At 48.8% G+C, this 27,575-nt stretch overlaps 2 protein-coding genes across 7 annotated transcripts in view; both read right to left on the bottom strand.

The window, feature by feature from the left end:
• Nucleotides 1-1,920: 1,920 nt before the first annotated feature.
• Nucleotides 1,921-17,326, bottom strand: CELA1 (chymotrypsin like elastase 1). Its single transcript, XM_004453690.3, is given in 10 exon segments — nucleotides 1,921-2,057; nucleotides 2,823-2,972; nucleotides 7,963-8,108; nucleotides 9,317-9,424; nucleotides 9,427-9,452; nucleotides 10,351-10,476; nucleotides 11,395-11,495; nucleotides 12,502-12,584; nucleotides 13,197-13,372; nucleotides 17,220-17,326. Coding segments are annotated over 9 exon segments (819 nt in total). The 5' UTR covers nucleotides 13,258-13,372; nucleotides 17,220-17,326; the 3' UTR covers nucleotides 1,921-2,039.
• A 7,993-nt stretch (nucleotides 17,327-25,319) lies between these two features.
• GALNT6 (polypeptide N-acetylgalactosaminyltransferase 6) overlaps nucleotides 25,320-27,575 on the bottom strand; it is a 32,590-nt gene continuing 30,334 nt past the window's right edge. For all 6 annotated transcript variants that reach the window (XM_071218884.1, XM_058308211.1, XM_058308214.1 and 3 more), the window contains one exon: nucleotides 25,320-27,062. In XM_071218884.1, the coding sequence (XP_071074985.1) occupies nucleotides 26,949-27,062 (114 nt within the window). In that variant the 3' untranslated portion in view covers nucleotides 25,320-26,948. The remainder of the gene's footprint in view (nucleotides 27,063-27,575) is intronic.

The raw sequence follows: 27,575 nt of genomic DNA, 5'->3' as shown, positions 1-27,575 counted from the left end.
GAATACTTGGTGGGCTGGAGAGAGAAATGGGGATCCTGAGGAAAGAAGAAGATCTCAGCGGGAAAAGACTGAGGAGGAGAATATGGAGGTCTGTGCTAGGTAGGGATGGAGAGCAAATTTTTCTAGCTGGAGTGAGGTGTGCTAGATGGTAGCAGGAGGTGAAGACACACGAATGTGCAAGTTGGGGTGAGGGTGCTGTGATTACAACTATTGCTTTTCTAGGGAGAATGTCTTCAAATGCAAGTTTCTCTCTCGCCTGCCTGAGGAGTAACTGGAAATTAGGACACTAGATTCGGAGGAACCTTTTACTCAAGGATTTTTCAGTAGAGGTAAAATTCCCTCAAACTCATACTAATTCATGGGGCACAGGTCATCTGTGTGCCGGGCATTGCTGGGTGTTGGGAAGCCTAAGATGAATAAAATGCAGTCCCTGACCGCAAGATACTTAAAATCTAGAGGTAGAGCTAGATTGGTAATCCGATGATTACAATGTCATGTGCTAAAATTCATTTCTAGAGATGGACACAATATTCCCAGGCAAGAGATGCTTAGGGCCTATTCCAGGTGTTGACCAAGGAGGTAGCCTGGAAAGGGCAGAGTGAAGAAAATGGAACCCCTTGATGTTGGGTGGGGAGGAGTGGGCAGACACTGAGAGGGTGGTGGTACTGTGGGGACACTGAAAGAAGATGGTGATGACAAGTGATGACAATACCTGTGTCAGGACAGCCCCCTCAGAAACGCAGCCCAGCCACTGAGTTCCATAAAACCCTCCTCACTGCCAGTCTCTTGGGAACTAAAAGTGATGCAGTAATAGAGCAGACACAACCCTTTGAAATTAATTAGATGGGTAAATTTGAATCTCAGAAAGGGCAGGTAACTTGACCAAAATTACCCAGCTCCTCAGTTATGGAACTGGGACAAGAATAGAGGTCTCTCGACTCGAGTCCAGCTTCATATATTAAACACACTGCTTCCTTCTAGGGGCCTCTGCTGACTTAGCTGACTACTAACTGCAGTTGGTGGTCTTAGCCAGTTTTCCCTACAGCAGTGTTAGCTACCCTAGGCCCTCTTGTGTGTTCCTTAGTGACCTCACTATGCAAAGCTGCTTCTCATTTTCTTAGCCTTCTCCTTTCAGTTCCCGCTTTGTTCTTTCCCGGGCTGCTCTACCAGACAGTGCCTGGGCCAGGATGGAGTAGAATTATCAGCTTCCCAGTTCTGTGGTTTTTAGAACCCTTGGTCCGGTTGTCTATTTTAGTCCCAGCTTCGAAGTGCTGACTCACACGTACCTTGAGGCCCCACAGTGCTGTCTCTTCTCCCTTTCTGTTTTGCCTCTTCCCCCCAGTCCTTTCCTTTCTTCACTCAGTATCTTTTCTCCTTTTAAAATACTTTTTCCTCCCCAATTTCCTTTCTAATTAGTCACTTCCTTTATCTGCAGGCATCTGACCCACAACCTAGTACTCTGTTCTAGTGCATCCCAGGAGTGAACACTTGCTTGTTCCAGACGCTGAATGAGAAAACAAAAGGTCAAGCCCACTGTCTATTTGGTAGAGGCGGGACACATTTAGTCACTCAGGAACACTGTAAAGCACTCTGTGCCTTTGAATATAGCGAATATGCATGGGTGTGGGGAGGGGAGAAGAGAACAAGTTAATGGATAGGTAAACCTAAAATAATCCAAGGTGGGTAATGTAAAACCACTCCCCCTGGGCTTAGTTTGTGGTCTGGTAGCAGTGACAGCAGATAAAGCAGGAACCAGCACAGAAATGTGGTGAAGTCCAACTTGGGCCCTATAATTGCATTTCCTCCAGAGCGTTTAATTTCCAAATAGACACAAGCTGACAATGTATATTCAGTTTTATTTGCGTTTTTGTTTTTAAGCAGTTTTATTGAGATACATTCACATACCATACAATCCACCCAAAGTATTTGCTTTTCTGTGTCAGGTTCAATAGTCACCCAGGTTGTTCTCCTTAATGGCCCGAAGTCCTGCTGAGGACCTCAGTCCCACCTTGGGAAGGCTGTTGGACTCAGGAAAATGTTCAGTTGGTGGCAATGACCTGAAGGAAAAACCAGTTATATACACAGTTAGTAACTTCTGCCCACCTCCCCTTCTCTCTTTTCCTCAGGGCTCCTGTTAAGAACAGCCTTAAACAGGGTCCATGGGGAGTCGACACGGTAGGGGGCAGGAAGCTGATCTCAGCTGTGTCAGGACACCCCAATGTTACAGGCGTATACCCAGGAAATAGTGGCAAGGACAGAACTTGAACTGGCCGCGAGCTAAGGTTCAAGCTCCAGGTTCTAGAATGTCTTTGAAGGTCAAGTGCTTGGGTGGGTTGTGGGGGCTCTACCATAGGTCAGTGTAGGCGGTCTTACCCAACCCGAAAGCATTGTTTAAGGGATAAAACCTCTCTCCAAAGTGCAGAGCAAATTCTCATAGTGCCCTTAGAAGGAGCTTGTGGGATTTTATGTTGGTGCCTCCTTCCCTTGCCCAGGAGAGTGCAAGCCTTTCTGACTTTGACTCTTTCCCTTGACTTTGACCTACGACTTCTTTGATATATGACTGGTTCAGTCCTGCTGCTGCCACTGTCTTACCCGAAGGAAGAAAGAGGATGATGAAGCCTGCTCGATGGCTATGTGAAGGGGGGCTCAAAATGACAGCCTTCTTGAGGGAAAGTACATAAAGGAGGGCAGGAAGAGGGGTAAACTCATGAATGGGGTGAGGAAGACAACGGCTTCTCCAGCCAAACCTTTGCTCCCCACCCCAGCAAGTTATGTGGATCTCCAGAGAACCCTAGTTCAATCATTCATTTTAGAGGACTCACATTATTCATCCAGGAGATGTAAGCAGAGACTCGGGTGAAGACCGTAGGCTTCCTGGAGACATTACAGCCCAGACTGGACACAAAGCTGGTCACGCCATGGACAACATACTGGCCGCTCGCCAAGCAATGGAGAGGGCCCCCGGAATCGCCCTGCAGTGGGGAGGAGCAGAGTCCTGAAACGCCACGTTTTGATCTTTGGACCTTTGCTTTTTGCTGTTGTTTTTCTTTTTCTTTCTTTCTTTAAAAAATATTTTGGTAACGTATTGTTAACAGAAATAAAATAGAGTTACTACGGCTATGAGATTTAAAATGGAGGTCATTCTGGAGGTGACCCTGAGGCAGATCTGGACCTGTTATCCCCAACTGCCAAAGTATGCAAAACCTCTAGCAACAATGTTCCTCAAAAGTCCAAAGGCATCTGGACCATCAAACAAACCACAAGTTGAAGAACTCAGTTAACTATCTAACCTGAAGGACAATCAGAGTACTCCAAACATCCACCAACCACAAGCAATTTGTGTCGTCTTCTTTTCCTTTAAAAACCTTTGCTTGGAAATGCCAAGAGGGGACACAATTTGGGCTGCCACCTGAATCTGTGCTCCTGGAATTGCAATTCTAAGACCCCTTTGTTGCCTTGCAGCTGAGTTTGTTATTTCTCGGTTGACAATGTATGCAACATAAACTTTCCCATTTTAAGTACTTTCATGCTACAGTTCAGTGGTGTTAATTACATTCACAGGGTTGTGCTACCTTTACCACCATCCATTAGCAAAACTTTTCCATCATCCTAAATAGAAATTCTGTTCCCATTAAGCATCAACTCCCCATTCTCCAGGGCCTTTGCTTCTCTTTCTCTTGCACCCCATTCACCCCCATCTCTGTGAAATTCTTTACATTTTAAAGCTCCAGTTCAAATCTCCATCTCCTTCATATTCCTACAGTCAAAATGGATCTCCTTGTCCTTTATAAACAACCATTTTCTTCCCCTGTTTTGCAGCACTTAGGTCATGATCTGCTTTGTATTAGGGTTTCGTACTTTGTTTTTACCTGCCATGTGTATCTATGAGCTTCTTGAGATAGGAACTATGTCTTACTGATATTTTTCTTCTCTGTAGTGCTACCATAGAACTTTGGCCATCGTAAAATCAATAGGTTTTAATTGACTTAAATTGAATCTGGGGTCGGGGGAAGTAAGGGGTTCAATTAATTTCTTTATCCCTAGCGGTGAGACCAATGCAAATGGTAGGTAGTCAACACATGTTAACGTAAAAGGAGGTAAAGGGGAGAGAAAGTGAGGTAATGGGTAGTGGTTATATGCTCAGGCTTAGAATCAGAGGAACTTGGGTTTCTAGAATATGACCTTGACCCTCTTTTCCTACGTAGTTCCCAGAATGCCAGCAACAGGACTTTATTCTATACATAAAACTGGAAGGTATTTTCTGGAGACACTGACCAGCCCAAAAGGAAAGGCATAAGGATACTGACATTGGAGGTCCCCCAATGAAATCTAGCCAGATCTTTTACAAAGAGGTCCACTATAGATGAACCCAACTTAAGGCTTAGATCTACTAATCAACTCTGGACAGAGGGAAGGTGTGGCTGAGGATTTTAGAGTGGAAGGAAGAGTTGGAAGAGAGCTTCGTGGGAAGTGGTGGATTGGGCAGAAGGGGCTCAGTGAATCCACTCTGAGGAAGGGTTGGGGACTCAGAACTCTGAAAGCCCATAAGACGAAGTCATGCTGTTTGGGAAACTCCAGTGGGAAAGGACTGGGAGACACAACTGCCTCAGAGAACTGTCGATTTGGAGCGGCAGCTAGAAGAAAAGGACTCGAGTTTTTCAGATTCAAGGTCTTGAGGGAGAACAGAGGGAAACAATAAACTCACTGCTGGTGAGAGCCTGGAGGAGGCTGCATTATGCATTATTTCCTTTTCTGCCTTTATGCTCGTGTAAGGTTCCTGGGATACAGGACTTAAAAGTTTTAAAACTGGAAATGTTCCTGGCAAATGGGACAAGTTGGCCACCTTACTTCCATGGTTCTTCAAGCCAAAAATAAATAACCCTTCAATTCTTTGATTCCACTATTTCAGTCTGGCTACCAGCCTCCTGCTGGCTTCCCTTCCTCCTCTATCTAACTTGGGCCTTGAAGTTGACCTGTAATCCAGCCGTGCAGGAAAATCTAGCCCTGGGTTAATCCCTGCAACTGGGTCTTTATGTAAAATAGAGTGAATTATACACCCACATGGTCATTGCTATGCAAACGTGTGGTCTCTAACTCAGCTGACTCAGTAATGTTCTTGGAGGACAATCCTTCTCCCATTTAGCTTAACAATTCTTCCAGACCCATGCAATGTTTGCCTCTTCATTTTCAGCAGTCAACCTCAACTTTCCTAGTTGACGAGGAAATAGAAGCAATAATGCAGATACCTTCCAACTTCCAGCTACCCAACCTGCAATTTTTTTCACATCCACACTTGCATCTGGTGTCCCTCTTCCTTTTCCAAGTCAACTTCATCTATGCTCTCGGTTCCATCTCTTCCTTCTCCTCTAGGATCTTGGGCTATCCGTTATTCCCTCTTTCTGACTCTATGGGATCCTTCCCTCTCTGGCTATTAACACACTCAATTTTCTTCCTTCTTTAAAAGATCCATCCTCCTCCAAGATTTGCTGTCCTCCTAAAACTACCAAACGTTCGGTAGTTCTCTTTCATCCAAGGTTCTTAGAAGAGAAATGTACATTTCCTGCTATATTTCTTATTGTCTTTTCATGTCTTACCCTGTTCATTCTAGCTATTGCCCTTACCACTCTACTGAAATTGCTCTCGCCATGGTTAGAGACCCATTTGGAATCACCAAATCCAGTAGACACTGGGAGCTCTTAACACATGGGTCTTCTCGCAGTACTGTATACATTGTCAGTTCTCTCTGACATAAAACGTTTTATAAAACCGTTACCACCTGTTTTTTCTCTTACCTCGAATCACTCCTTGGATCCTTGTGGATTCTTTGTCTTCCATTTCTACCCCTGAAACACTCAGTCATTTGTGTTTTCTGGGGTTCTTCCTCAATCCACTACTCTTTTCTCTAGGGAGCTGTGTGTGAGGTGTGGGGTATAGGGATATCATTTGCTTTCAAGTGTAGCTCTAGCCCAGATCCCTCTCCCACGCTCCACTTTCTTGTGTCTAATTTCTTACTTATTAGCTACATATGATTGTCCTTTTTGGGATCTCAGACTCGACTTATCCAGAAATGAACTCATCACCTCCTCTCCCAAACCCTATAAATCTTGCCTCATTTGTGGCAGAATCCACTTCCCGCAAATCACTTAAACCAGATGCCTGAAAGTCATGCCAGATGCTCCCTCTTCTTTCCTCCTCTCCATTCCTACCACCCTGACCTAATTCAGCCCCTCAAATTTCTTGCCTAGATAATTGCAATAACCCCCTAACTAGTCTCCCTGCCTCTCCTGCCCTCTTCAAAAACATGTCTATGTTGTCATCAGAGAGATCTTCTAAAAGGCAAATCTGATCAAGTGCTCTGCTGTTAAAAACTCTTCAATGGTTCCTTGGTGCCTAAAAGAAAGAGTTTATATCGCTAAGCCCTAAATCACGTGTCTCCTGCTTACCTTTCTAGGCTCATATCCTGACATCCCCTAACATGCTTACAGTTTATGCCCTGGTGGGCAAGCACAAGGGTTAGGAAACTTTTTCTGTAAAAGGCCAAAGAGTAAATATTTTAGGCTTTGCGGGCCACACATACAGTCTCTGTGGCAACTACTCAACTCTTTTGAGCTGTTGTGGCTCAAAAGCAGCCAGAGACAATATGTAAATGAACAAGTGTGGCTGTGTTTCAATATAACTTTATTTATGGACACCGACAGTTTACATATTTTTCAGGTGTCATGAAATATTATTCTTTGGTGTTTTCTTCCCCCAACCTCTCCTCTAGTCACAGGGAACACTGTTTAATTCTCTCCATGTTGGCTCCATGCCTTTCTTCCTGCCATTCCCTCTTTCTAAATTCTCTAAGTGTCTTTTTGCCTGGTCTACTCCTATTTAATCTTTTTTTTTTTCTGAAAGATTTATTTTATTCACTACACCCCCATTTTTTGTACCCACTGTCTGTCTGCTGTTTAGGAAGCACCAGAAAGCAGGAACTGAACCCGGGACCTCCCATGTGGTAGGTGGGTGTCCAACTGACTGAGCCACATCTGCTTCCCTCTTTAATCTTCAGGACTCACTACAGACTCCTCTTTCTTGGGGGAAGGTACAGACTCCACTTTCTTGGGGAATATAAGCAGTTTCTGACCTCAGCAGGTAGATACAGCTGCCTATTCTTTGGGCTCCCATATACCCTCTGCATATATTTATTATAACATTTAACCGCAGTATATTATAATGTTCTTCCATGTGTCTGCTCCTCCACTCCTTCACTAGACACTGCATTTTATTCCTCTTTGTATCTCTAGTACTTGGCACAGTGCTTGGCACATAAAAGATGCTCAACCAATGTTTGTTGAATTGCAGCAAGTAATCTGTAAGATTATGTACTGCTAACTGATCTTGTCTAAACAGAAGAGGATTATTTCTAATAATTATATATATATAAAATAATAAACATGTGTATATATATATACATACATATATTATTGTAAAACGTTCACCTACCATACTCACCGGTATGTTCTGCCATAAGTACTACTAGGGTAAAGAGTGGTGTGTTAGAACTATAAGAAAAGCTGGGGATTGCTAGCGGGAGGGGGGCCCGGCTATCTTATTCCCAATGGCATCCACCCCATCCAGGCCCCAGCCCATCACTGCCATAAAAAAAAAATCAAGGTCACAAACAGCTTCTAAAGAACGCACACACATACACCAACCCACAAATTGTTGGGCCACATTCAAGCTTTTGAGATGGAGCATCGGGCAAGGTGAATGTGCGGGTCCCTTTCCATTTTGAGATTCTGTGAGTGTAGAGTATGAGCGCAGAAGCCTTCTCATTCAGATACCAGCGTAGAAAGTTGAGTATGTGCATAGGGAGGGGGGGGCGGGCATGAGGGAGGGGGATGAGGAAAGGGTGGAAGGTGGGAAGCAGAAAGGGAGGGAGCTGGGGCGGGACTTCTGCCACCTTCTGAGTGGGTTCACCTGGCATCCAGAGCGAATCCCGTCTCCGCCAGCGCACACCATGGTGTTCTTTACGGTGGAGCCCCAGTAGGAGGGGCTGGAGCAGGTGGCATAGTCCACGGAGGGCAGGTAGGCCTCCTGCAGGGTCTGGGCGATCTCCCCATTGGCTGCATGAGGCACACAGCATTGGAGTCAGGCCCAGGGTAAGACTCTCCACACCCCGCCAAACCTTCTCGAGCTCTGGTGGAGGCTGAACTCAGGGCAAGCTCTTTCTCTGCCCACTGCATGTCAGAGAGTCCCCTCTCTTCCTCTCTTCCCTCTTTATATGTCAGCTATAGCCCCCTGGCCCCAGGGAGCCATCCTTGACTGCTCTTCCCAGGCTCCAAACCACCAATCCTACTCCTTCCCCCCCCCCCCCCTTTTTTTTAAACGGTTGGATAGCTTAGCTAAATTATAGAATGCTCTTATCTGTGGATAATATAGCTGTCTACTCCCTCCTTATACTCCCTCCTTATACTGTAAGTCCCATGAAGCAGAACCAGGACTGGGCACTCTTGTTTCCATTTCTTATGAGCTTGATGCAAAGTCCCCTTATCTGGGCTCTTTTGACTTTTCAAAGCCTTTGTACATGTATTATTTCTTCGGCTCCTTTACAGCAACCCTTTCTTGTTATGGACCAGGAAATTAAAAGATGCTATCAAGTGAACTGAGAACATGGCTGGATTAGAAGCATGTCTCTCAATTCCAGGTTTTCCCGGTAGAGAGCTTGTTCTTAGCATAGCTTTGCCTCTTCTCCAGAAGCTCAAACACAGCCAGGTCGCCGCTGGGCTTCTGTGTCAGCCTGACGCCTCTGCCCTTGCTAACTATCTCAGCTTACACCTCTCCCACCTGTCCATGTTATCTGAACAATGTCCTCTAGCGAAATCTTCCCATGAGGACCAGATGGGCTCAGAGGCCTCCTCTGCCCCTGACTTATCTGGACCTACAGCTCTTTCTGGCTCGTCCACTCCAACCCACAGCCCAATGCCTGTCGATTGAGATAGCCTGGTGGTGTGATGACCACCAACCTGGGAGCCAGGAGGCCTGGGTTCTGCCTCTGGTTTTGCACGAACCAGTTATGTGATCTTCTCTGGGTCTTAGTTTCCTTGTGTGTAAAATGAGGGGCTGGTACAAAAGACTCTCTGGCATCAGCCTTTTTTAGTGCTCAGAGTTTATGACCTCTGACTTGAGTACTCCACAGCCCGTTCTTAGCTGGGTCCAACGCTCCAGTTATTTTATCTGTGATTCCTTTCTTGTCTCTGGCTATGAACACCTGGGATCACAGAGAAAAGTCCTCCACCAGCTGTGGTGGATGGCGCCAAGGCCGGCGACTTACTCTTAGTCCTGCCCCAGCCTGTGATGTAGCAGGGGCTGTTGTTAGCCAGGATGGTTCCCTCCCGGGGCAGAACGCCCAGCTGGACATAGCTGTTGAGGGTCACGCTCTGGCCAGGCGCAGCAGGGCGATGTCATAGCTGCGGGAGGAAAGGAGACAACTTATTCCCGTCAGGCCTCCCCTCAGGTCAGCCTACTCGCTGGCCCTCTCTAAACTCCTGCGTCCCCATGGAGTTGGCAACCATTTGAAGAAGAAAGGAGATAGCTTGCTAAGCCTCAAATAAAGATTTGCGCAATCGGAGGGCAGGACGTTACATTCTGTGTTCAACAGCAACACCTGCTGGTGACATGTGGTATTGCAGCACAGCCTAGCCTACATCACTGCAGTCCTGCGGAGTGGAGCTTAAATTTTCCAGCTATGAATGAGGAATCAGGAAGGACCAGAATGGTGTGATCTTGGTGGCAGAGAAGACTTCTCAAAGAATAAAGATGTAAAATGCGGCATGACTTTGAAAGTTCTGCAGAAATATCCCTATTACTTGAGCCTATTCCCACCCCCACCCCCAGTTCCCCACCCACACGTCACAGAATTGACCATCATTTTAATCACTTCCTTTCCAGATGTTGTTTACAATTCACCCTGGCAGGGGGTTTCCTATGTAAGTGGCACTTTAAGAAATTCACTTTGGGTGATGAAATCTATTCCAGAAAGCTCCTTCTACAGAAAAGGTGAACCAGCCTAGGATAAGCAAACCTGCCTCAGTCAAGAAAAGCCCCCAAACCTTCAAACATTCTCAAGGCCTCCAAAGACTAAATTCTCCAAATCCTCTTGGGTGAACATGTCAGCTCGTTGTTCCCCCAACCCCCAAGGACACGGTGACCTCTCCCAGCTTCCACTGGGCCCCTGGGCCAAGGGCCAGGCGCTGAACCCTAGACCAGGTCTCAGAAAGAGCAATCCCTCCTCTGGGAAAATATGTGAAGGAAGCCAAGACCCCCGTGGCCTCCCACCTCCCGGTGCCGGGCCAGCTTTGCCCCTACCCGGCAGCCACGTTATTGCTGTTCCAGGATGGATGCACGACGATCCTCTGCACGTTCACGTACTGCTCGGTGCCGTCGTTCTGGCTCAAGTTGTGGTCTCCAACCACCACGCGAAAAGTCATTTGTCTGGAGAGAGCGAAGGAAACCCTAAGTGATCCAAGGGGCTCAAACCTCTTTTCCCCCTTAGAGAAAAGTTGGAACACCATCTTACATCTTATCTTTAGGGCAGAGACCCATCTTATCCAGCCCAGCAGAGGACAGGTAAAAGACTTTCAAAGACGAGAAAGCTACAGTCTCTCATTTTCTAATTCATTAACTTCTGTGAGTGACACAACTATATCAACTTCATTTTCCCAAGTTAGGCGAAACATCGTAGACTGAGTATCTCAGAACCTGGGAGAGGCGTGGTGAGTATAAATGAAACAATGGCTCTCAAACCACAGAGAGATGTTGGGGAAAATGCAAACTTCTAGACCCACCGTTCTCAAAGAGACGCCCTTGAACCAGCAGTATCAGCATCACCTAGGAATTTGTTAGAGATGCAGATTATCAGGCCCCACCCTGGACCTATCAAATCAGAAACTGGGTGGGGCCCAGTTTTAATCTGTGCCTTCCAGGTGATTTTGATGCTTGCTCAAATTTGAGAACTACTGCTTAAGACAAATATGAAAGTTACCGGCCAGTCATTGAGTAGGCACTTAAATATTGACTCACTTAATTTTCCACAACACTCTATAAAGTAGGTATTGTTACCCCATTTAGAGATAAGAGAATGGGGGCATAGAGAAGTTAAGTAAATTGCCCAAGGTTACATAGCTAGAAGAAGGTGGAATGGAATTTGAACCTGAACTCATCTGACTAGAAGTTGTACTTTTCATCATACACTACTGCTTCTCCACAGGCTCCAAACATGAAAGGGCAGGGCAGTGGACCCCTGCTCGCGCCCCTAAAGTCCAGCTCTCAGAGGCCAAAATTCAGAAGGGCCAGGTACATAGACTCTTCCCCTGCCAGGGGCCGGGAAAAGCTGCTCTTTGTTTTTCTCACCTGTCCACACAGTGAGCAGCTGTCATCACCCAGTTCTGTCTGATGAGGGTCCCTCCACAGGTGTGATACCAGTAACCTCCCGACAGGTACTGGAGGGAGATCTAGAGGGCGAGGGAAGGTGGAAGGGAGAGGTTGGTGTTTCTCAAAAGGCTTTGCCCCAAACGACGTGCTTCCTCCCTAAATTCCTGCCCTCGAAACACTCTCCAACTTTCTGGGCGAGGGGTGGCAGGTAGTTTTCATTGGACCTGCGGGTTGCTCTTGGCTGGTTGGTAGTGGCTGCCTGGAGCGTGGTGTTGAGAAGCGCTGTGTAGACGCCTCCGGGGTCAGCAGGAAAGAACGCACAATTGTTCGTTGATGTGTAATGTGTGAATGGACCTGGGCGTAAAGGCACACACGTGCATTTTACTTGGCATCCCTGCTCTAGTGTGTTGCAATGGCCCTAGAATCCAGGCCTTTCTACTTCCGTTTCTGCTTGGGAAGGAAAGGTAGCTAAGGGATCCCTCCATCACCGGAGCCCCGTGACTTAGGTCTCCAGAGCTCCCCTTCCAACCTTCTCGAGATACACCCTGACCTGTCGCCTCAAGGGAAACTGAGAAATACCATTGGAATGGTCGTTTTGATCAGTTCATGTCTCCTCCTTCAGCGCATCTGACATATTAGTGCTATTCCTGAAACTGGGGCTCAAATTTTTGTCAATTGAATCCAATTCTAATCACAGCGATTGCTCTCAAAAGGGTGGTTATTCACCAGTTCACATGCCAGTTTTAGCCATTTAAGGGTGCTAAATCAGGGGCCAGCTGTCTTCTTAACAGAAGTGGGACACTCTTTAAATAGCGAAATAAGCAACATGCTCTCCTTCGGTTCTGTGAGGGCACATGTGTGACGCACTCCGTGGAATGGCGCGTGTGTGCCTGGGAGAGTGAGCGAGTACGTGTGGTCCGTGTTTGAACCCCCTCCTCCAAGCCTGCTCTGCATTTAGCACCGCCACCCAAGCCTGGTCCCATCTGCCTTTCAACTCTAGAATCCAGGCAGGCGGAGAGCTGCCTCTTGTGAAGGACACACGCACACACCCCTAATACTGAATCCATGGGGCTGGGGGACACCCACCTGAGAGGGCCAGGAATTCCTCCGGGCCTCAGTCCCTCCCACGACCCGGGCGTTGGTTTCGGGAAAGTCCTGGGCACAGTGTCCTTTGTGGGGCAGAAGAAAAGCGGTCAGCCCGGGGTGGGCATGGGGTGTGGCATTTGTGCTCTGAGGAACATCAGCCTCTCTGCTATTGCACAGCTCCTCCTTCACAAATGAGGGGCCCGGCCGTGAGCCTTCCGCTCCCCCCGGGTGTCCCCGGAGGTCTGGCATGCTACGAAGGCCCTACCTCACATTCTCAGGTGAGGGCCTCAGAGGCTCCTTCTGGTCTCAGCCTTCCTCACAGTCAGCCCTTGGCCTGAGCACCCCCGCTGCCTTCCCCTGTCGCCCAGTGTGTTGGCAGGATTCCCCAGGGGACAGGGACAGCGTGCCCACCCCAGCCACATGCCTGTCAGTGGGGCTGGTGGGAAAGCCCAGGCCTTCCCGAGAGGCTTCTCCCTGCTTCGGGGCTCAGGGCCCTAGACCCCGGAGGGGCTGCATGGCTGGCGGCCCCCGCCCTTCTTACCATGGGCGCCAGGAGAGTAAAATTTTTGCTAGACTCAGAGGCAGAGTGTGCCATCCCAACCCGGGATACGGAGAGGACCTGGGCTTAGGGGTGGCTTCTGGCCCTTCTCCCCCAAGCCCCCTCCCTATCGAGCTTGGGCCAGATGACCACTTACCATAAAGGACCAGGGTGGCAAGCACCAGGAGGCACAGCATGTTGTGAGCAGGGGAGACCATCGCCCCTTGTCATGTGTGGAGCCCTCTTTATACTCCTCTTATCAGCAGCTCCGCTGGACCTCCCTCCTGCCAACGGGCAGGGCTGTGGGTATAAGGCCGGGAAAATCACAGGTGCCTTGGAAATACAAATGAATAGAATTCTTTTGAGGTAAACTTATTTATCTGTTGTCCAAAGATAGAACAAGGTCAGGGCTAAATTGATAATCTGCTTTTAGTTGAAAAGCATCCAACAGACTTTCTTAGGAATAAGATGGAGAGCTGGGACCTGCTTTTCCCTGAGCGTGCTTGGCCTCGGAGTCCACCGCAGCCTTACCGTCCTCAGGTGCACCAGACACGAAGCACCAGGAGGCCAGGGCCGGGTGGAGGAGGGAAGACGAGTCAGCAAGAGGAAGCCGAGGCCAGAGGCAGGCGGCAGCATCGCCCTGCCCAACATCTCCCTGCCCCAAGAGGGAGATGGGACGCGCCCCAGGAGGCAGACCCAGGTGGGAACGCAGGGAAACAAAGACGAAGGACAGGACATTGAAAGAATTTTGGTGGAGGAGGGCGCCGAGAGACAGACTTGCAGAGACTCCAGAGGGGAGCCAAAGAGAATGAGCTGCCCACAGGAGAACGTGGGGCCCCGGGACAGGGAACCCCCAGGACAGGGAGATCCTCTGAGGGCGGGGGGTGGAGGGGAGCAGAGGGAGCTGGAGGCCCGGAGCCGTGTCTCCTGCAGGCTCTGCCCATCAAAGTCAAGCAGAGGAGGAAAGGGGGAGGCCACAGCGTGCTGAGAGCCTTGAGGTGGCTGCAGGGTTTTGGGCTGGGCACACAATGACCAGAGACATTGCAGGCCCCAGAGCAGAGTTCTATTTGGAGCAGCGCTGGTGGCCATGCATGTTATTATTATGAATAATAATAATCATTATTGTTAACTTTTTATTTTGAAATACTTTCAAACATACAGGACAGCTACAAAAATAATGCAAACCCCACACAGACAACTCCAACATACCCCTTGCCACCCCAACCCCCAGAGATCCACAGTCACCAATTTTAACACTTAAAGCACGGGATTCTGAATTAAGCAAGAAGTCAGAAAATTTACAGGGAGGCAAGAAAATCGCCTGATCCACCTGGCGATTGCCTAGACACTCTAAAATTCAAGCTTTATGCCTGCAGGGGTGGGAGGGGCCTGGAAAAGGCTGTTGGAAGGAGTCTGTACAAACGGGCCCCTTCTCAGGATCGGTGGAAGGTGCAGGGCAGATAGGATGTGCTTTGCTCCTCGGGTAGTCTGGTAGGCTCTCTCTCTACCCAGTCTCCAGCATTCCAACCCAAAGGAGCCCTCAGGAAAGAGAGGTGCTGGGCGAAGGAGCCCAGGGCCTCTTTTGTCATTCTCCTCACACCTCCCTGCCTCCTCCCCAGAGAGGAGAGAGCTCCAGCCACAGGAGGAGGATTCCAAGAGGAGGCTCAGGGCCTTCTACCAGGCCCAGCTTGACGTCACACACTTCAAGGGCAGAGTGGCTAGCACGCCCATCTCTGTACCCTTGGTGTCCTACCCCGGGCTGAGCCCCGAGAAACCCAATCTGTGCTTTGCTTAAAAACCAAACTCTTCCGTGGTAACCTGTCACTAATCTACATATTTGGCCTCATCGCCCATGCTGGTCAGACCCTTTTTCATTCTCACTTTTAGGTATAGTCAGTGACTTTAGTTTAAATTCCATGGAATGGGAGTGGAGGTAGCAGTTGAGCTCCCACCTCCCACATGGGATGTCCTGGGTTCTGTTCCCAGGGCCTCCTGAAAAAAAAAAAACAATAAGCAAAACAAATGAAAAAACTGACTCAGGGAAGCTGATGTGGCTCAGTGGTTGAGCACCAGCTTCCCACATACAAGGTCCTGGATTCCGGCCCCTGGTACCTAAAAAAAAAAAAAAAAATTCCATGGGACTGTATTCCTTCTGACCAAGCAATTCCAATCAAAGGAATGTATCCTTTTGAAATATGCACAGGTACAAAAAAAAAAAAAACAGTAAAGATGTGGGTTATAGCATAGTGTGTCATAACACAAAACTGGAAAAAATGAGGAAAGGTTAAATAAATTTGGTTTAATTATACTGTGAAGTACTATGCAGTTTTTACAAAGAATGAGTTAATAATAAATGAAAGGTGGAAGCAACCCAAGAATCCATCAACAGATAAACAAAGTATGGTATATCCATACAATGGAGTATTAGCCGTACAAAAGGAATGAGGTTCAGACACATGCTATGACATGCATGAACCTTGAAGACATCATTGTTGAGTGAAATAAGCCAGAAACTAGAGGACAAATATTGCATGATTTCACTTATATGAAATAACTAGAATACGCAAATTCATGGAGATAGGAAGTAGAGTACAGGTTTTTAGGGGCAGGGGTAGGGGAGTAAAGAATGGGAAGTTACTGCTCAATGGGTACAGAGTTTCTGTTTTGGGTGATGGAAAAGTGTTGGTAAAGGATGGTGGTGGCCATAGCACAACACTGCGAATGTAATTAACCCCACTGAATTGTATACTTGAAATTGGTTAAAATAGGAAGTTTTGTGCTATATGTATGTTACCACAATAGAAAAAAAAAAAAAAGAAACAAGAATGAGTTAGACTTAAATGGACTGAAATGAAAAGATGTTCTTGATGTATTCAGTGAAGAAAGCAAGGACTATGGTACTGTCTGTGTGTATATGTCTGTGTGTTTGTATATTCATAGAAAAAGGTCTAAAGGATCTATGTGAAACTATGAACAGTTATTACCTCTAGGGAATGGATAAGTATGGGGGCACATGAAAATGGATTTTACTTTTTTACCCATATTCTTCTGTACTATTGGACTCCTCTATAGTAAGCACTACTTTTATAATTAAAAATACATAGGGAAGCAGACTTGGTCCAGTGGTTAGGGCGCCTGTCTACCACATGGGAGGTCCGCGGTTCAAACCCCGGGCCTCCTCGACCCATGTGGAGCTGGCCATGCGCAGTGCTGATGCGCGCAAGGAGTGCCCTGCCATGCAGCGGTGTCCCCCACGTAGGGGGGCCCCACGTGCAAGGAGTGCACCCATAAGGAGAGCCGCCCAGCGCAAAAGAAAGTGCAGCCTGCTCAGGAATGGCACCGCACACACGGAGAGCTGACAGAGCAAGATGATGCAAAAAAAGACACAGATTCCCGTGCCGCTGACAACAACAGAAGTGGACAAAGAAGAACACGCAGCAAATAGACGCAGAGAACAGACAACTGGGGCAGGGGGAAGAGGAGAGAAATAAATAAAACATAATAAATATTTTAAAAAATAAAGAAAGAATAAATTTTGGAGGAGCGAATGAGGCTCAAGTGGTTGAGCGCCTGCTTCCCACATGGGAGGGTCTGGGTTTGGGTCCAGGTGCCTCCTAAAAACAAACAGCAAACAAATGAAAAAAGACCAACTCAGGGGAGCTGTTGTGGCTCCCATGGTTGCGTGCTGGCTTCCCACTTACGAGGTCCCAGTTTCAATGGCTGGCATTGGTGCCTCAAAAACAAACAAACAAGTAAATAAATTAATAGATAAATTTTGGGACATTGAGTCATTTTTGGCAATGGCCACATACCCTCTCCAAATGGGAAATCGATCTACCTCTAGAAGGATCAGCCCTTCGATGCTAATGTGAGAGACTTCTGGACCTGGGAGGTAGTAGCCCGGGCCTTGTGGGAAGGTTTTGAGAGGCGGGGGCCCAAGGTTAGCTCTGAGAGTGGTGAGAGGGTGGGTTTTGTGATGAGTGCCGCGGCTGGGTCAGGGCAAGGGCAGCCTTAGCTAACTCAGCGGATGGCCATGGAGCTGGGTTCCTGAGTCTTCCCACCACCCCGTGCCCTCTCCCTCTTTTTGATCACCTTCCTTCCTTAGACCTCCTTTCACCCCTAAACCCAAGCCTATTCTCTAGGCCTAGCATGTGGTCTCCCACCTGCCGCTGTCTCTTACCTCCTGTGAGTTACTCTTAGCTGGCTGCTCCTAGGAGAGTGTAGGGGTGGCTAGAGCCCAATAGTTAAATAACCTGATCATCCTGGATACTTCTTTGCCAAATCCAGGACACAATGACACAGCACAACTTACTCAGCTTCCGGGGAATGGGCTAGGTCCCGATCAGGTACACTCATCAGCCAATTAGTATATGTAACATAGGTGTGAAACTATAAGAGCCAATCATATGTTCTGATAGTAGTAACACAGAAGAAGCTCCCATGTAAACAGAGGAGCGGAGAGAACAAAGAAAACTTAAAGGAGCAGGAACATGGAATAAACTCAATATGCATTAACTCCCCGCAGCACCATGTGCCTTCTTTGCATACGGTCCTGACTCCTCCGCTCTGACTGAGGGCCCAGCTTGGACCCCAACATTTGGTGCAGGCGACAGGACATTCCGAGCACGGCAAGTGGATCTTCAGCCCCAGTGGACCCAACAGTGCACGACGCGGGTGGGAGGTGGCCCGCTTCGGGACTTTGGTATCCAGTGGCAGTGATACTCTGTAGTGGGCCCTCTGGAGAGCTGGGACATGGTTCACCCCACTCCAGAGTTTATTGCGAAGGCACTGGAATCCTTGGGAGCCTCGTTAACACTCTCCCAGAAGGCAGGGGCTGGGAAAGTGCCCTGGTTGTTCCTGACTGTGCTGTGGGAACAGCACAAGGAAACTTTGGCTGTGCAAGTCTGCGTTCAGAGACTTACAGGGTGGAGGAGGGACCCGAGGCCCACCTGAGGAGGAGACGGCGCTCGGGGAGGCCGACGGTGCTGTGAGTACTTGCCATGAACCCCCACGCCACCCCCAGGACTCTGCGTCGGATGATATGGCACAATGCTGGGGAGCTCCCAGAGACTGTTAGTAAATGGGCCGCTTACGTGGACCTGGTTTGGATTGTGCGTGAGATGGGAATGCACCAAATGACGTTCCAGGCCAATCGCATGGGCCTGGACAGTGAACTCTTTTCCACCCATAAGAAGGACATGATTCTGGCTTCAGCTCCACTAGGTACTCTTTTTTTTTTTAAGATTTATTTTATTTATTTCTCTCCCCTTTCCCCCTGCCATCTGCTCCCTGTGCCAACTTGCTGTGTGTTTTTCTATGCCCGCTTGCACCCTCGGTGAAACCGAGAAACTGCCTCTCCTTTTTGTTATGTCGTCTTGCTGTGTCAGCTCTCCGTGTGTGCAGCACCACTCCTGGGCCGGCTCTGCCTTTTTTTTCACGCGGGGCGGCTCTCCTTGCAGGGCGCACTCCTTGCGTGGGGGGCACTCCCACGTGGGGGGCGCCCCTGCATGGCATGGCACGGCACTCCCTGCGTGCGGCAGCTCTGCGTGTGGGCCAGCTCGCCGCACGGGTCAGGGGTGCCTGGGGATGGAACCCTGGACCCTCCATATGGTAGGCAGACGTTCTATCAGCTGAGCCTCGTCCGCTTCCCTCCCTTAGGTACTTCTGGCTCCTTAGCAGCCTTCTTAGCCCCATATGTGGATAAAGTGGGAACGTGGAGTCCAAAGGTCCCTCCCCTTTTGGAGCAGCACAAGGATGGGGCCAAATTGGGGGGGGGTAAGGGACTGGCGCGAGGGAGCATGTCCTTGAAGCCACTGAAAGTGTATTGACTGCAAATATGGGCAGATCTCATTGTTTTCAGTGGGAATCCAGATAAGATAAAGCAGCAACCTAAGGAAGTGCTACTAGCTCTCTGGAAGGAGCTGGCAGAAGTACACACAGCTGTGGGGGGAAAGCCCCCACTAATGGGACACCCTCTCCATTTACAAGATGTGTTATGGGCAGAACCAGAGGACAATGACTATGAAGGTTGGCAAGTGGCCAAGGAACCCGATTAGGGAGGTGGGAGGACCGGAAGCTGCACAGAGTCTCCCAAGTGGCCGTCCCAGAAGCCGGACAGAATGTGGAGCATGATGACAGGTTGCCGTGAACTGAGCAGTGACTCCACCTCTACGTGCAGCAGTCCCATTAGGGACTGAGATCATGGATCAGCCATCACACGTGTTGGGACAATATCATTTTATGGTGGATGTGGTTAATGCTTTTTTTCTCTATAGATATTGCACCAGAGAGTCAAGAACAATTTGCCTTTATGTGGAAGGGACACCAGTGGACCTTTTTGGTGCTTCCTGGAGGGTATATTCATAGCCCGACCATCTGTCATGGTTTGATTGCACAGGATCTCGCCACTTGGATGCATAAATCCACTCTTCATCTATTTCATTATGTTGATGATGTCATGCTAACCTCTGATTCTCTTTCAGATTTTGAAGAAGCAGCCAAGGACCTATGAGATAGGCTGATAATATGGGATAGGCAGTCAGCAAAGCAAAGGTCCAAGGGCCTGGAGTATCTGTCAGATTCTTGGGAGGTGTTTGTTTGAGTCAGACAGAAGTTATCCCTGAGGCAGTAGTAGATAAGGTACGAGCATACCCCCAACTACTACTGTGAAACAGTTACAGGCATTTACTGGCCTATTAAGATATTGGAAGGGGTTTATACCTCATTTGGCACAGATACTCTGCCCCTTGTATGCCCTCCAGAAGAAGGGAAGTGTGTGGGATTGGACCGATGCCCGTGAACATGCTTTTATAGCTGCCAAGTGGGCAGTTGGTCACGCTCAGGCCTTGCAAGTTATTGATCATTCCCTGCCTTTCCAGCTTGATGTGACTTGTCATGATGCCAGGTATGGCTGGGGCCTCTGGCAAACACATGGGAAATGCAGGGTGCCCGCCCATAGGGTTCTGGTCCCAACTATGGAAAAGGGCAGAACCCCGCTATTCTCTCATTGAGCGCAATTAGCTGCAGTGTATGCTGCCCTTCAGGCACATCCTTACAGGTCCTGCTTACAGGACCACAATGAGTCATAATACAAATCTCCCTCCCTGTGGCAGGATGGGTATGTTTGTAGTTGAATGCCCCCAGGCCTGGGGTGGCTCAGATGCCCACATTGGCTAAGTGGGGTGCTTATTTGAAACAGCGGGCAATGTTGAGCACTAGCCCCGTCTGCACAGTTGCAGAAAGTGTTAGGACCAGTAAAGTGTCGAGTTGACCCCTTGGGCAGAGGGCTCCCTGGTCCCCAGGCTTTAGAGCCTAGCCCATACAAGGATGGAATGGACACGATGCCAGCCGATGCCTGGTATACTGAAGGGTCCAGCAAAGGCATCGTGATTTCTTGGACCACTGCAGGTATCTGAGTGGATACAGAAGATATCTGCTTTGAAGCCAGATTTGGTCAAAGCAGCCAGTGGGCTGAACTGAGAGCCATGTGGCTAGTAATAATGCCTGAACTCAGTTCCCTTCAGTGGACACAGAGAGTTGGGCCGTGTACAAAGGGCTGACTTTATGACTGCCCCCGTGGGAGCAGCAAGAATGAATGATTGGTAAAAGACCTCTCTGGGGACAAAATTTGTAGAAGGACTTGTGGCTCAAAGGGTAAGAATACAGCATAACTGTTTGTCATGTTGCAGGGCATAAACCTCTCGTAAGCCCAGGAAATGATGCTGCAGACAGTCTAGCACGAGTAAGAGCTTTATACCATCCAACAGATGGATGGGCCGCCTGGTTACATAGGCACAAAGGACATGTGAGGGCTTGAACCCTCCTGCAGATAGCCAAGCAATACGGCATCCCATTAACAACTGCAGATGCACGAACACAGTACCAGCCTGTGAGCTGTGTGCTAAGCAATACCCACGTAGACGTTGGGGACCCATGAGAAAAGGGGTTGTAAAGTGAGGAGATAGATCCCTACAGGTCTGGCAGGTAGATTACAGTGGACCCCTGCCCTCTGATAAAGGATACAAGTTCCTGTTCACAGCAGTAGATACTAATACAGGTTAGTTCTTGCCCTTCCATTCCGAATAGCCACCCAAAGAGTACCATTGAGGCATTGACTATTTTAAGTGCTCAGTGTGGGCATCCCCTTGAAGTGTGGAGTAACAGAGGCACCCATTTCACAGGTTCCAAACTATAAACCTGGGCAAAAAATGAAGACCTTGATTGGCATTTGCATGTTCCATATCAGCCAAAGGCTGCAGGCATGATTGAATGGAATAATGATTTGTTAAACGACAAATTACACATGGTATCTCCAAAGGAGCTGACCTTGCTGGGGTGGGCCACCCACCTGCGAGGGCAATACGCCTTCTAAATGAGCAGCTGCCACAAATGGGGCCGTCGCCCCTAGACCTGGTTGTACGGGGACGTGCTTTCCCCTTGCAGGTAATAATGAACACCTCAGACTCTCCTGAATTTCCTGAAGTTTTAGATGGAACTTTGGTATTACCTGTGCCACTGCCTTGGGGTCAGTGTGGACATGGCCATGGACTGCTGTACCTGAAGCCCCACTTGGAGAGCCGTCCTGTTACTGTATGGAGACGGTGTGAAGAGGGGATTGACCATGACACCGTGGGTTTGTAAATGGCCATCGGAGGTTCAAGTTGCATTGCCTGAAAACTCAGGGGAAGCCCTTCCGAGGGAACTTATGTCTTACAAATACGGCCCACAGCATCGCTCCCAGCTATCCCCTCTGTGGTTGACTTCAGTGCAGGGAGACAAGGTATGGTATTTCAGACCAGGGCAGACACCAGTGCCTGCCACCATGCTGTCCCAAGAGGAGTGGGTCCCATGTATATTGCCTGAGGGACGTCATTTGCCTCTCAGGGTATCTTTGGTCCTGCTGTCTTTCTGCCCAGGTTGACAGCAGCCAATATTGTACTGTCATGGGCTCATACCTATGCCGGTGTTCACAACATAACCCAGTGCTGGGTATGCACCGACTGCCAGCAGGAGGAGGAGAGGGCCTTCTGTGGACCATCGCCCCAGCAACGGAGGCTAATTGGACATGGCTTCAGACAACTAACTGGTCCACAACAGAATGGGAAGCAATACGAAGACAAGTACAAGCACTGCTCCACAGAGATACGGACAATACTCACCCCCCAGTGGGTTATGCCAGGTATAATGGGTGGGGGTGGCTTCCAGCTGAACATGTGACATGAAGGGAAATAGTGCCCCGATGCATTGAACACTGTGCCAATGATTCCCAGAGAACAGCAGGATGGACCCCCTGGTGTCTTTGTAATCGTACTGCAGTCAATAGTTGAACCCATTTGGAAATGGCTTGTGTTAATCGGCGTCGGTTTTGCAATTTTCGTAGTTATGTTTTGTTGTGCCTTATACTGTTGCTGTGGCCTTTGGGCCCGGGATGCAGCCCTGTGGCAGTGAGCCCTTAAGACACCTGCCATTTAAGGGGTGGAATGTAGGGCCCAATAGTCAAACAGCCTAGTCATCCTGGACACTTCTTTGCTATGTCCAGGACACAGTGACACAGCATAACTGGACTCAGCTTCCAGGGTGTGGACGTGGTCCCGACAGGTGCATGCATCAGCCCATCAGTACATGTATTATAATAGGAATGATACTGTGAGAGCCAATCATGTATTCTGATAGTCATAATATAAAATCATGTAAACAGAGGAACGGAGAGAACAAAGAAAGCCGAAAGGAAAGGGAGCATGGAATAAACTCAGTGGATTGCGGGAGCGTGTAAACTACAATGTAAACTGTAACCCATGCGGTGCAGCAGTGCTCCAGAACAGATTCACCAAACGCAGTGGATGTGCCACAAGGATGAAAGGAGTTGTTGATGTGGCAGGGGTGTTGTGTATATGGGAACCTCTTATATTTTTTAATGTGGCAATTTTTGTCATCTATGTATCTTCAAAAAAACACAATAAAAAGTAAATCCTAAGGAAAAAAAAATTCTCCAAATATGAACAAAATGTCCCTGTCACTTCCAGTAGGTGGCAACCACCCTTCTGAACACCCAAGTCTTCAGGAGGCTCTTTGCCAACGGTCCTGATTCCCCGACTCTGACTGAGGGGCCCGAGTCGGACCCTAACAGAGAGCCTAGGCTGTTTTGGGGACAGGGGTAAGGAACCGTCTTAGCACCACAACAGGGCAGCTTGGTTGGGCATTGTGGCAGTTTGATATTATTTATGAATTCCAAAAAGAGCGGTTATGTTTGTAAACTGGTCTGTTCATCTGGGCATGATAATCCTTTGATTGTATTAGATTCATCTGAGACGTCTGATTAAATTTATGTTAAGATGAGGGCTTGATTCAGCCACGTCATTAGAGTGTGACTCAGCATTGAGTCCCAGCCCCCTTGTGCTGAGACTCCCATGGAAGTAGACACACAGAGTAGTAGCTGCACAGAGAAGAACACAGAGGAAGAGAGACAGCTCATGAGACACAGCAGAAGCCCTGGGAAGAGAGATGAGCATGACAGTCTACAGGGACCTTGTGAAGAGACCACAGCAGTGAGCCCAGAAAGAAATGAGCCCCAGGAGAGAGACAAGTCTTATGCCAGCCTACAGCTGAGATAGGAAGAAGCTGGGACCACGGAGCCTTAAGAGGAAGAGGGAAGGCTGAACCCTTGCAGACACTGCCCACCATCTTGCTTAACACGTGGGAAATGACTTTGGGTGAGAAAATACCTCTTATGGTACCATAAGTTGGTCTCTTTAGGGCCTTGTGACTGTAAGCTTCTACCCCAAATAAATACCCTTTATAAAAGCCAACAGGGAAGCGGATGTGACTCAAGTGATTGGGCTCCTGCCTACCATATGGGATGTCTGTTGGTCAGTTCCTGGTGCCTCCTAAAGAAGAGAGCAAGCTGACACAACAAGATAATGCCACAAGAGATACAAGAAGAAAAACATAATGAGAGACACAACAAAGCAGGTAGCAGCGGTTCCCGATGCCTCCTAAAGAGGACGAACAGGATGGTGAGCTGATGTGACAAGATGATGCAACAAGAGACACAAGAGGAAACACATAACGAGAGATACAACAAAGAAGGGAATGGAGGTGGCTTAAGCAATTAGGTGCCTCCCTCCACACTGAAGGTCCCGGGTTTGGTTCCCAGTACCTCCTAAAAGAAACAAAGAAGACAGACACAGCAAGTGCAAACGAGGGAGTGGGGAGAGATAAATAAAATAAATCTTAAAAAAAAAAAAGCCAACAGATTTCTGATACTTTGCATCAACACCCCTTTTGACTTACTAACAGTCATATATCATGATAAAATTGGGCAGGGGAACCGTGGATGATGCAACCGTATCAGGTGATAGGATAAATGGCAAATAATCAATGCCTGATAAATATTTGGATATTAATGCAACAGAGAGTAGGGCTAGGATTAGGGTTAGGGCCTCTGGCTCCTATGGTTTACCCGCCTTCTTAGCATGGCATTCAAAGGCTTTCTCAATTGAACCCCAACACACTCTTCTATAGGCAGCCCTACCCATTAGGCTCAGTAGGCATAGTGCCTAGGGCCCACCATACTTTTAGGGGCCATGACGAGGCTTTACTTTAAAAATTATTAGCAAAAAATGAATACAACCCAGCCTGGATTATATTTGTCTTTATACCACCACCAAGGACATAAAATATAATTATTTTTTAATGGCGCAAGGTCCTATGAAGGCAGAAGTACCAAGGGCCCATCAAAGTCATAATGCGGTCCTGCTCGTTTAGCTTCTGCCCCCACCCCTCCCTCACGATGATGTCCTCTCTTTTTCCCAGACCCACTCATGCCTCTTTGCTTCTGTGGCTTTGCTCATGCTAGAGCTTGGCTTATTGAGTCCTTCCCAACTGAGGACTCAGCCTTCGAGATCTTAGGTCAATTGTCACTGTCTGTGCATGGAACTTCCCCGATGCCCCTAAGTGGAAGGAATTGTTTCTTAGAACTCATCTAGCGCATCTCAGAACATCTCCAGGATGGTCATGATTTGTTTACATCTCTGTTTCCCAGCCAGAGTGTGAGTTGTATGGAGGAAGGCCTCATCTTACATCCCATACTCATGTCTCGATAGCGCTTGACACGCAATGCTTAGGCTAGACTGGGGGCCAGAGGCTGTATGGGGACAAGAGACAGTGGCTGTGACACAGCCTTCCAGATGGGTGTGTGGTCCTTCCCAGCCTGAATCCACTGCTTCTCCAAAGGACAGGCTGAGTGGCAGTGCAGGGGAGGAGGAACACAATGTGAACGTCCTTTGCCAACACCAAAGAACTTTTATTTCCAGCTGGGATCTCATGTCCAATTTTCTTCTTTCCCTTTCCCCACCTTGGGTCACACCCTGGCCACACTCTCCTCTCCCTCTGGCCGGGCTACTCCAGCATGTCTCTTCTACAAGGTCCCAAAGGCTCTCAGGGACCAAAGACTCTTCCAAGTGTCCAGTAGTGTGGGAATGGGAGGCAGCTGTGGCCCAATGACACCCTCATGTGGAGACACCCACGAGGACAGCCTACCATTGAAAGTCAAAAGAAGTCCCAGATTCAGTTTCAGTTCTGTCTAGGCAGCTAGGCTCCAGGTCAGGCAAATAAGCCATGTGCAGTGGAGCCCAGCTGTGTCACCGTGGGTTCCCACTTGCTTGCAGAAGAGCTGGCATGCATGTCAGCTCTGCCCCAGGGCTCACTTCATGTGAATAGAGCGGGCTCAACTCCACCCACTGTTCCTGCTTCCTCAGACTTCCTCAGTTTGTTGTTAGCCTTATCTGCTCAAGAGGCCTGGGTTCTAGCCTCAGGTGGCTGATACCATGCTGTGTGGCTTTGGGCAAATTACTTCACCTCTCTGGCTTTTTGTTTCTTAGAATGACAATGGTAAGGAGTGGACTGAAACAACTGTTGGTTTTCGAATTGTGCTCTACAGACTCTTAGAAGTTCAGGGGCTGGCGGGCATGACTCTCCTCCCTCAACTTCACCCACTGTTCCTTTTCCTTTTATCTACTTTTTATATGGGGTTTTCAACAAAGGTTCTGGGAGTTCAACTGGAGACTCACTGGCTCCCTGAGCTTTCTTTCATCACCAACATCCCAGAATTCCCCTACCCGGCCCCAACCCTGCTACCTGGCTCCATTGTTCTAGGCTAGACTGATGGAGGCCAGCCAGCTGGAAGCAACCAGGAGTGGAGGCAAGAGGGGACGGAAGGCTGGTACTAGTTGTCTAGTGTTCCTGGCCTGTGGTGGAAGGAGCCCTGCATCAGGACGGAAGATTGAGCCTCAGTCTCCGCCTGAGCCCTCCACCTGCCTTGGGGCTGCAGGCAAGCCCTGCACGTCTGCTTTCTTAACTGTAAAATGTACACGGTGGATCCCGTCCTATCTTTCTCAAAGGATTACTGTGCAGAAGAAGTGAGATAACGGACATCAGGGTGCTATGCTCTCTGTAAATTACAAAGGGTAGACAATGAGTACTATAGCAGGAGAGGCTCTCTTAGACCTCTAATCCTTTTTTAGAATATACTATTAGATTCCGCAGTGCTTCAGTGACCAGGGATTGGGGATTTGGCTGCAGAGGTACGTTTCTCTCTTTCCGTTTTTTTTTTCCCAAGAGGTACTTTCCTTGTGTTCAGCACTGCTGCCTTGGGCCGTCTCCCAGCTGTCTTCTCTGCTTTGGAAGCCTGTTTCCAGGACAGAGGGAAAGCCCTAGGTCTCTTCCATCCGGGTACAGAAAAGAAAATGGGCCCCATGTTGTGCGAGGAGGAGGAAGTTCCCGCCTTGACGTTCACGGGGTTTAGAAACCCATCTTTAAGGCCTGCAAGGGAGCTGATGATTGGGTTCCCAGACACCAGCAATCCCGGTCCCTGAGAGGCTTGTGGCGGTTCCCACTGAAGATAATCTGGAGTCTAGACGAACAGCCAGCGCTGGCTGGGGTCGCTGGGGTCGCAGGCGGCCATGGCCGGCTGCTGGGCCTGGGACGTCAGGCAGGTACCGGATCCTGAGTTCCTGATGAGCCCATCCTAAAAGACGACAGAGCAGAGGGTCAGCCGGGGCCATCAGCACCCCCGGGGGCAGCCAGGTGGGGGAGCTTAGAAGGAAGCCAAAGGAAACCCAACAAGGCACAAAGAAGAGGCTTCCAAGCTCCTTTCGTAGCCTGCCAGGCTCTCTGAGGGAACGCATTCCTGAGCCTCCCGCTGTCTCCAGCACTAATTCCCCACTCCCAGCTGTAGCCTGAGGCTGGCATGGAGCAAGGCAAGGCCGGCCAAGTGGAAAAAAGCTATCAGGCTCCCTGCCCATCCCCTTGGCCAGGCTCAAAGATCTGAGGCCCCTCCTGCCCTATCCCACTCCTCACTCTGTAGTCCCAAAGTTAGGCTCCTCTTTCCCTAAGCCATTCGGGGAGTGCTGTGGAGGCTCAGTGGGGATGCTGGCTTAGACCCCGTATTGTGGAAGCTATCGTACATATTCCGAGGTGGTGTGATGTAATAGAGAGGGGTCATAGTTTCAAATCAGAAGTAGCTAGGTCTGAATCCCAG

Source organism: Dasypus novemcinctus, chromosome 12, assembly GCF_030445035.2.
Source record: "Dasypus novemcinctus isolate mDasNov1 chromosome 12, mDasNov1.1.hap2, whole genome shotgun sequence".
In the NCBI taxonomy this organism is placed as follows: Eukaryota; Metazoa; Chordata; class Mammalia; order Cingulata; family Dasypodidae; genus Dasypus; species Dasypus novemcinctus.
This window is presented reverse-complemented; position numbering and strand designations above follow the sequence as displayed.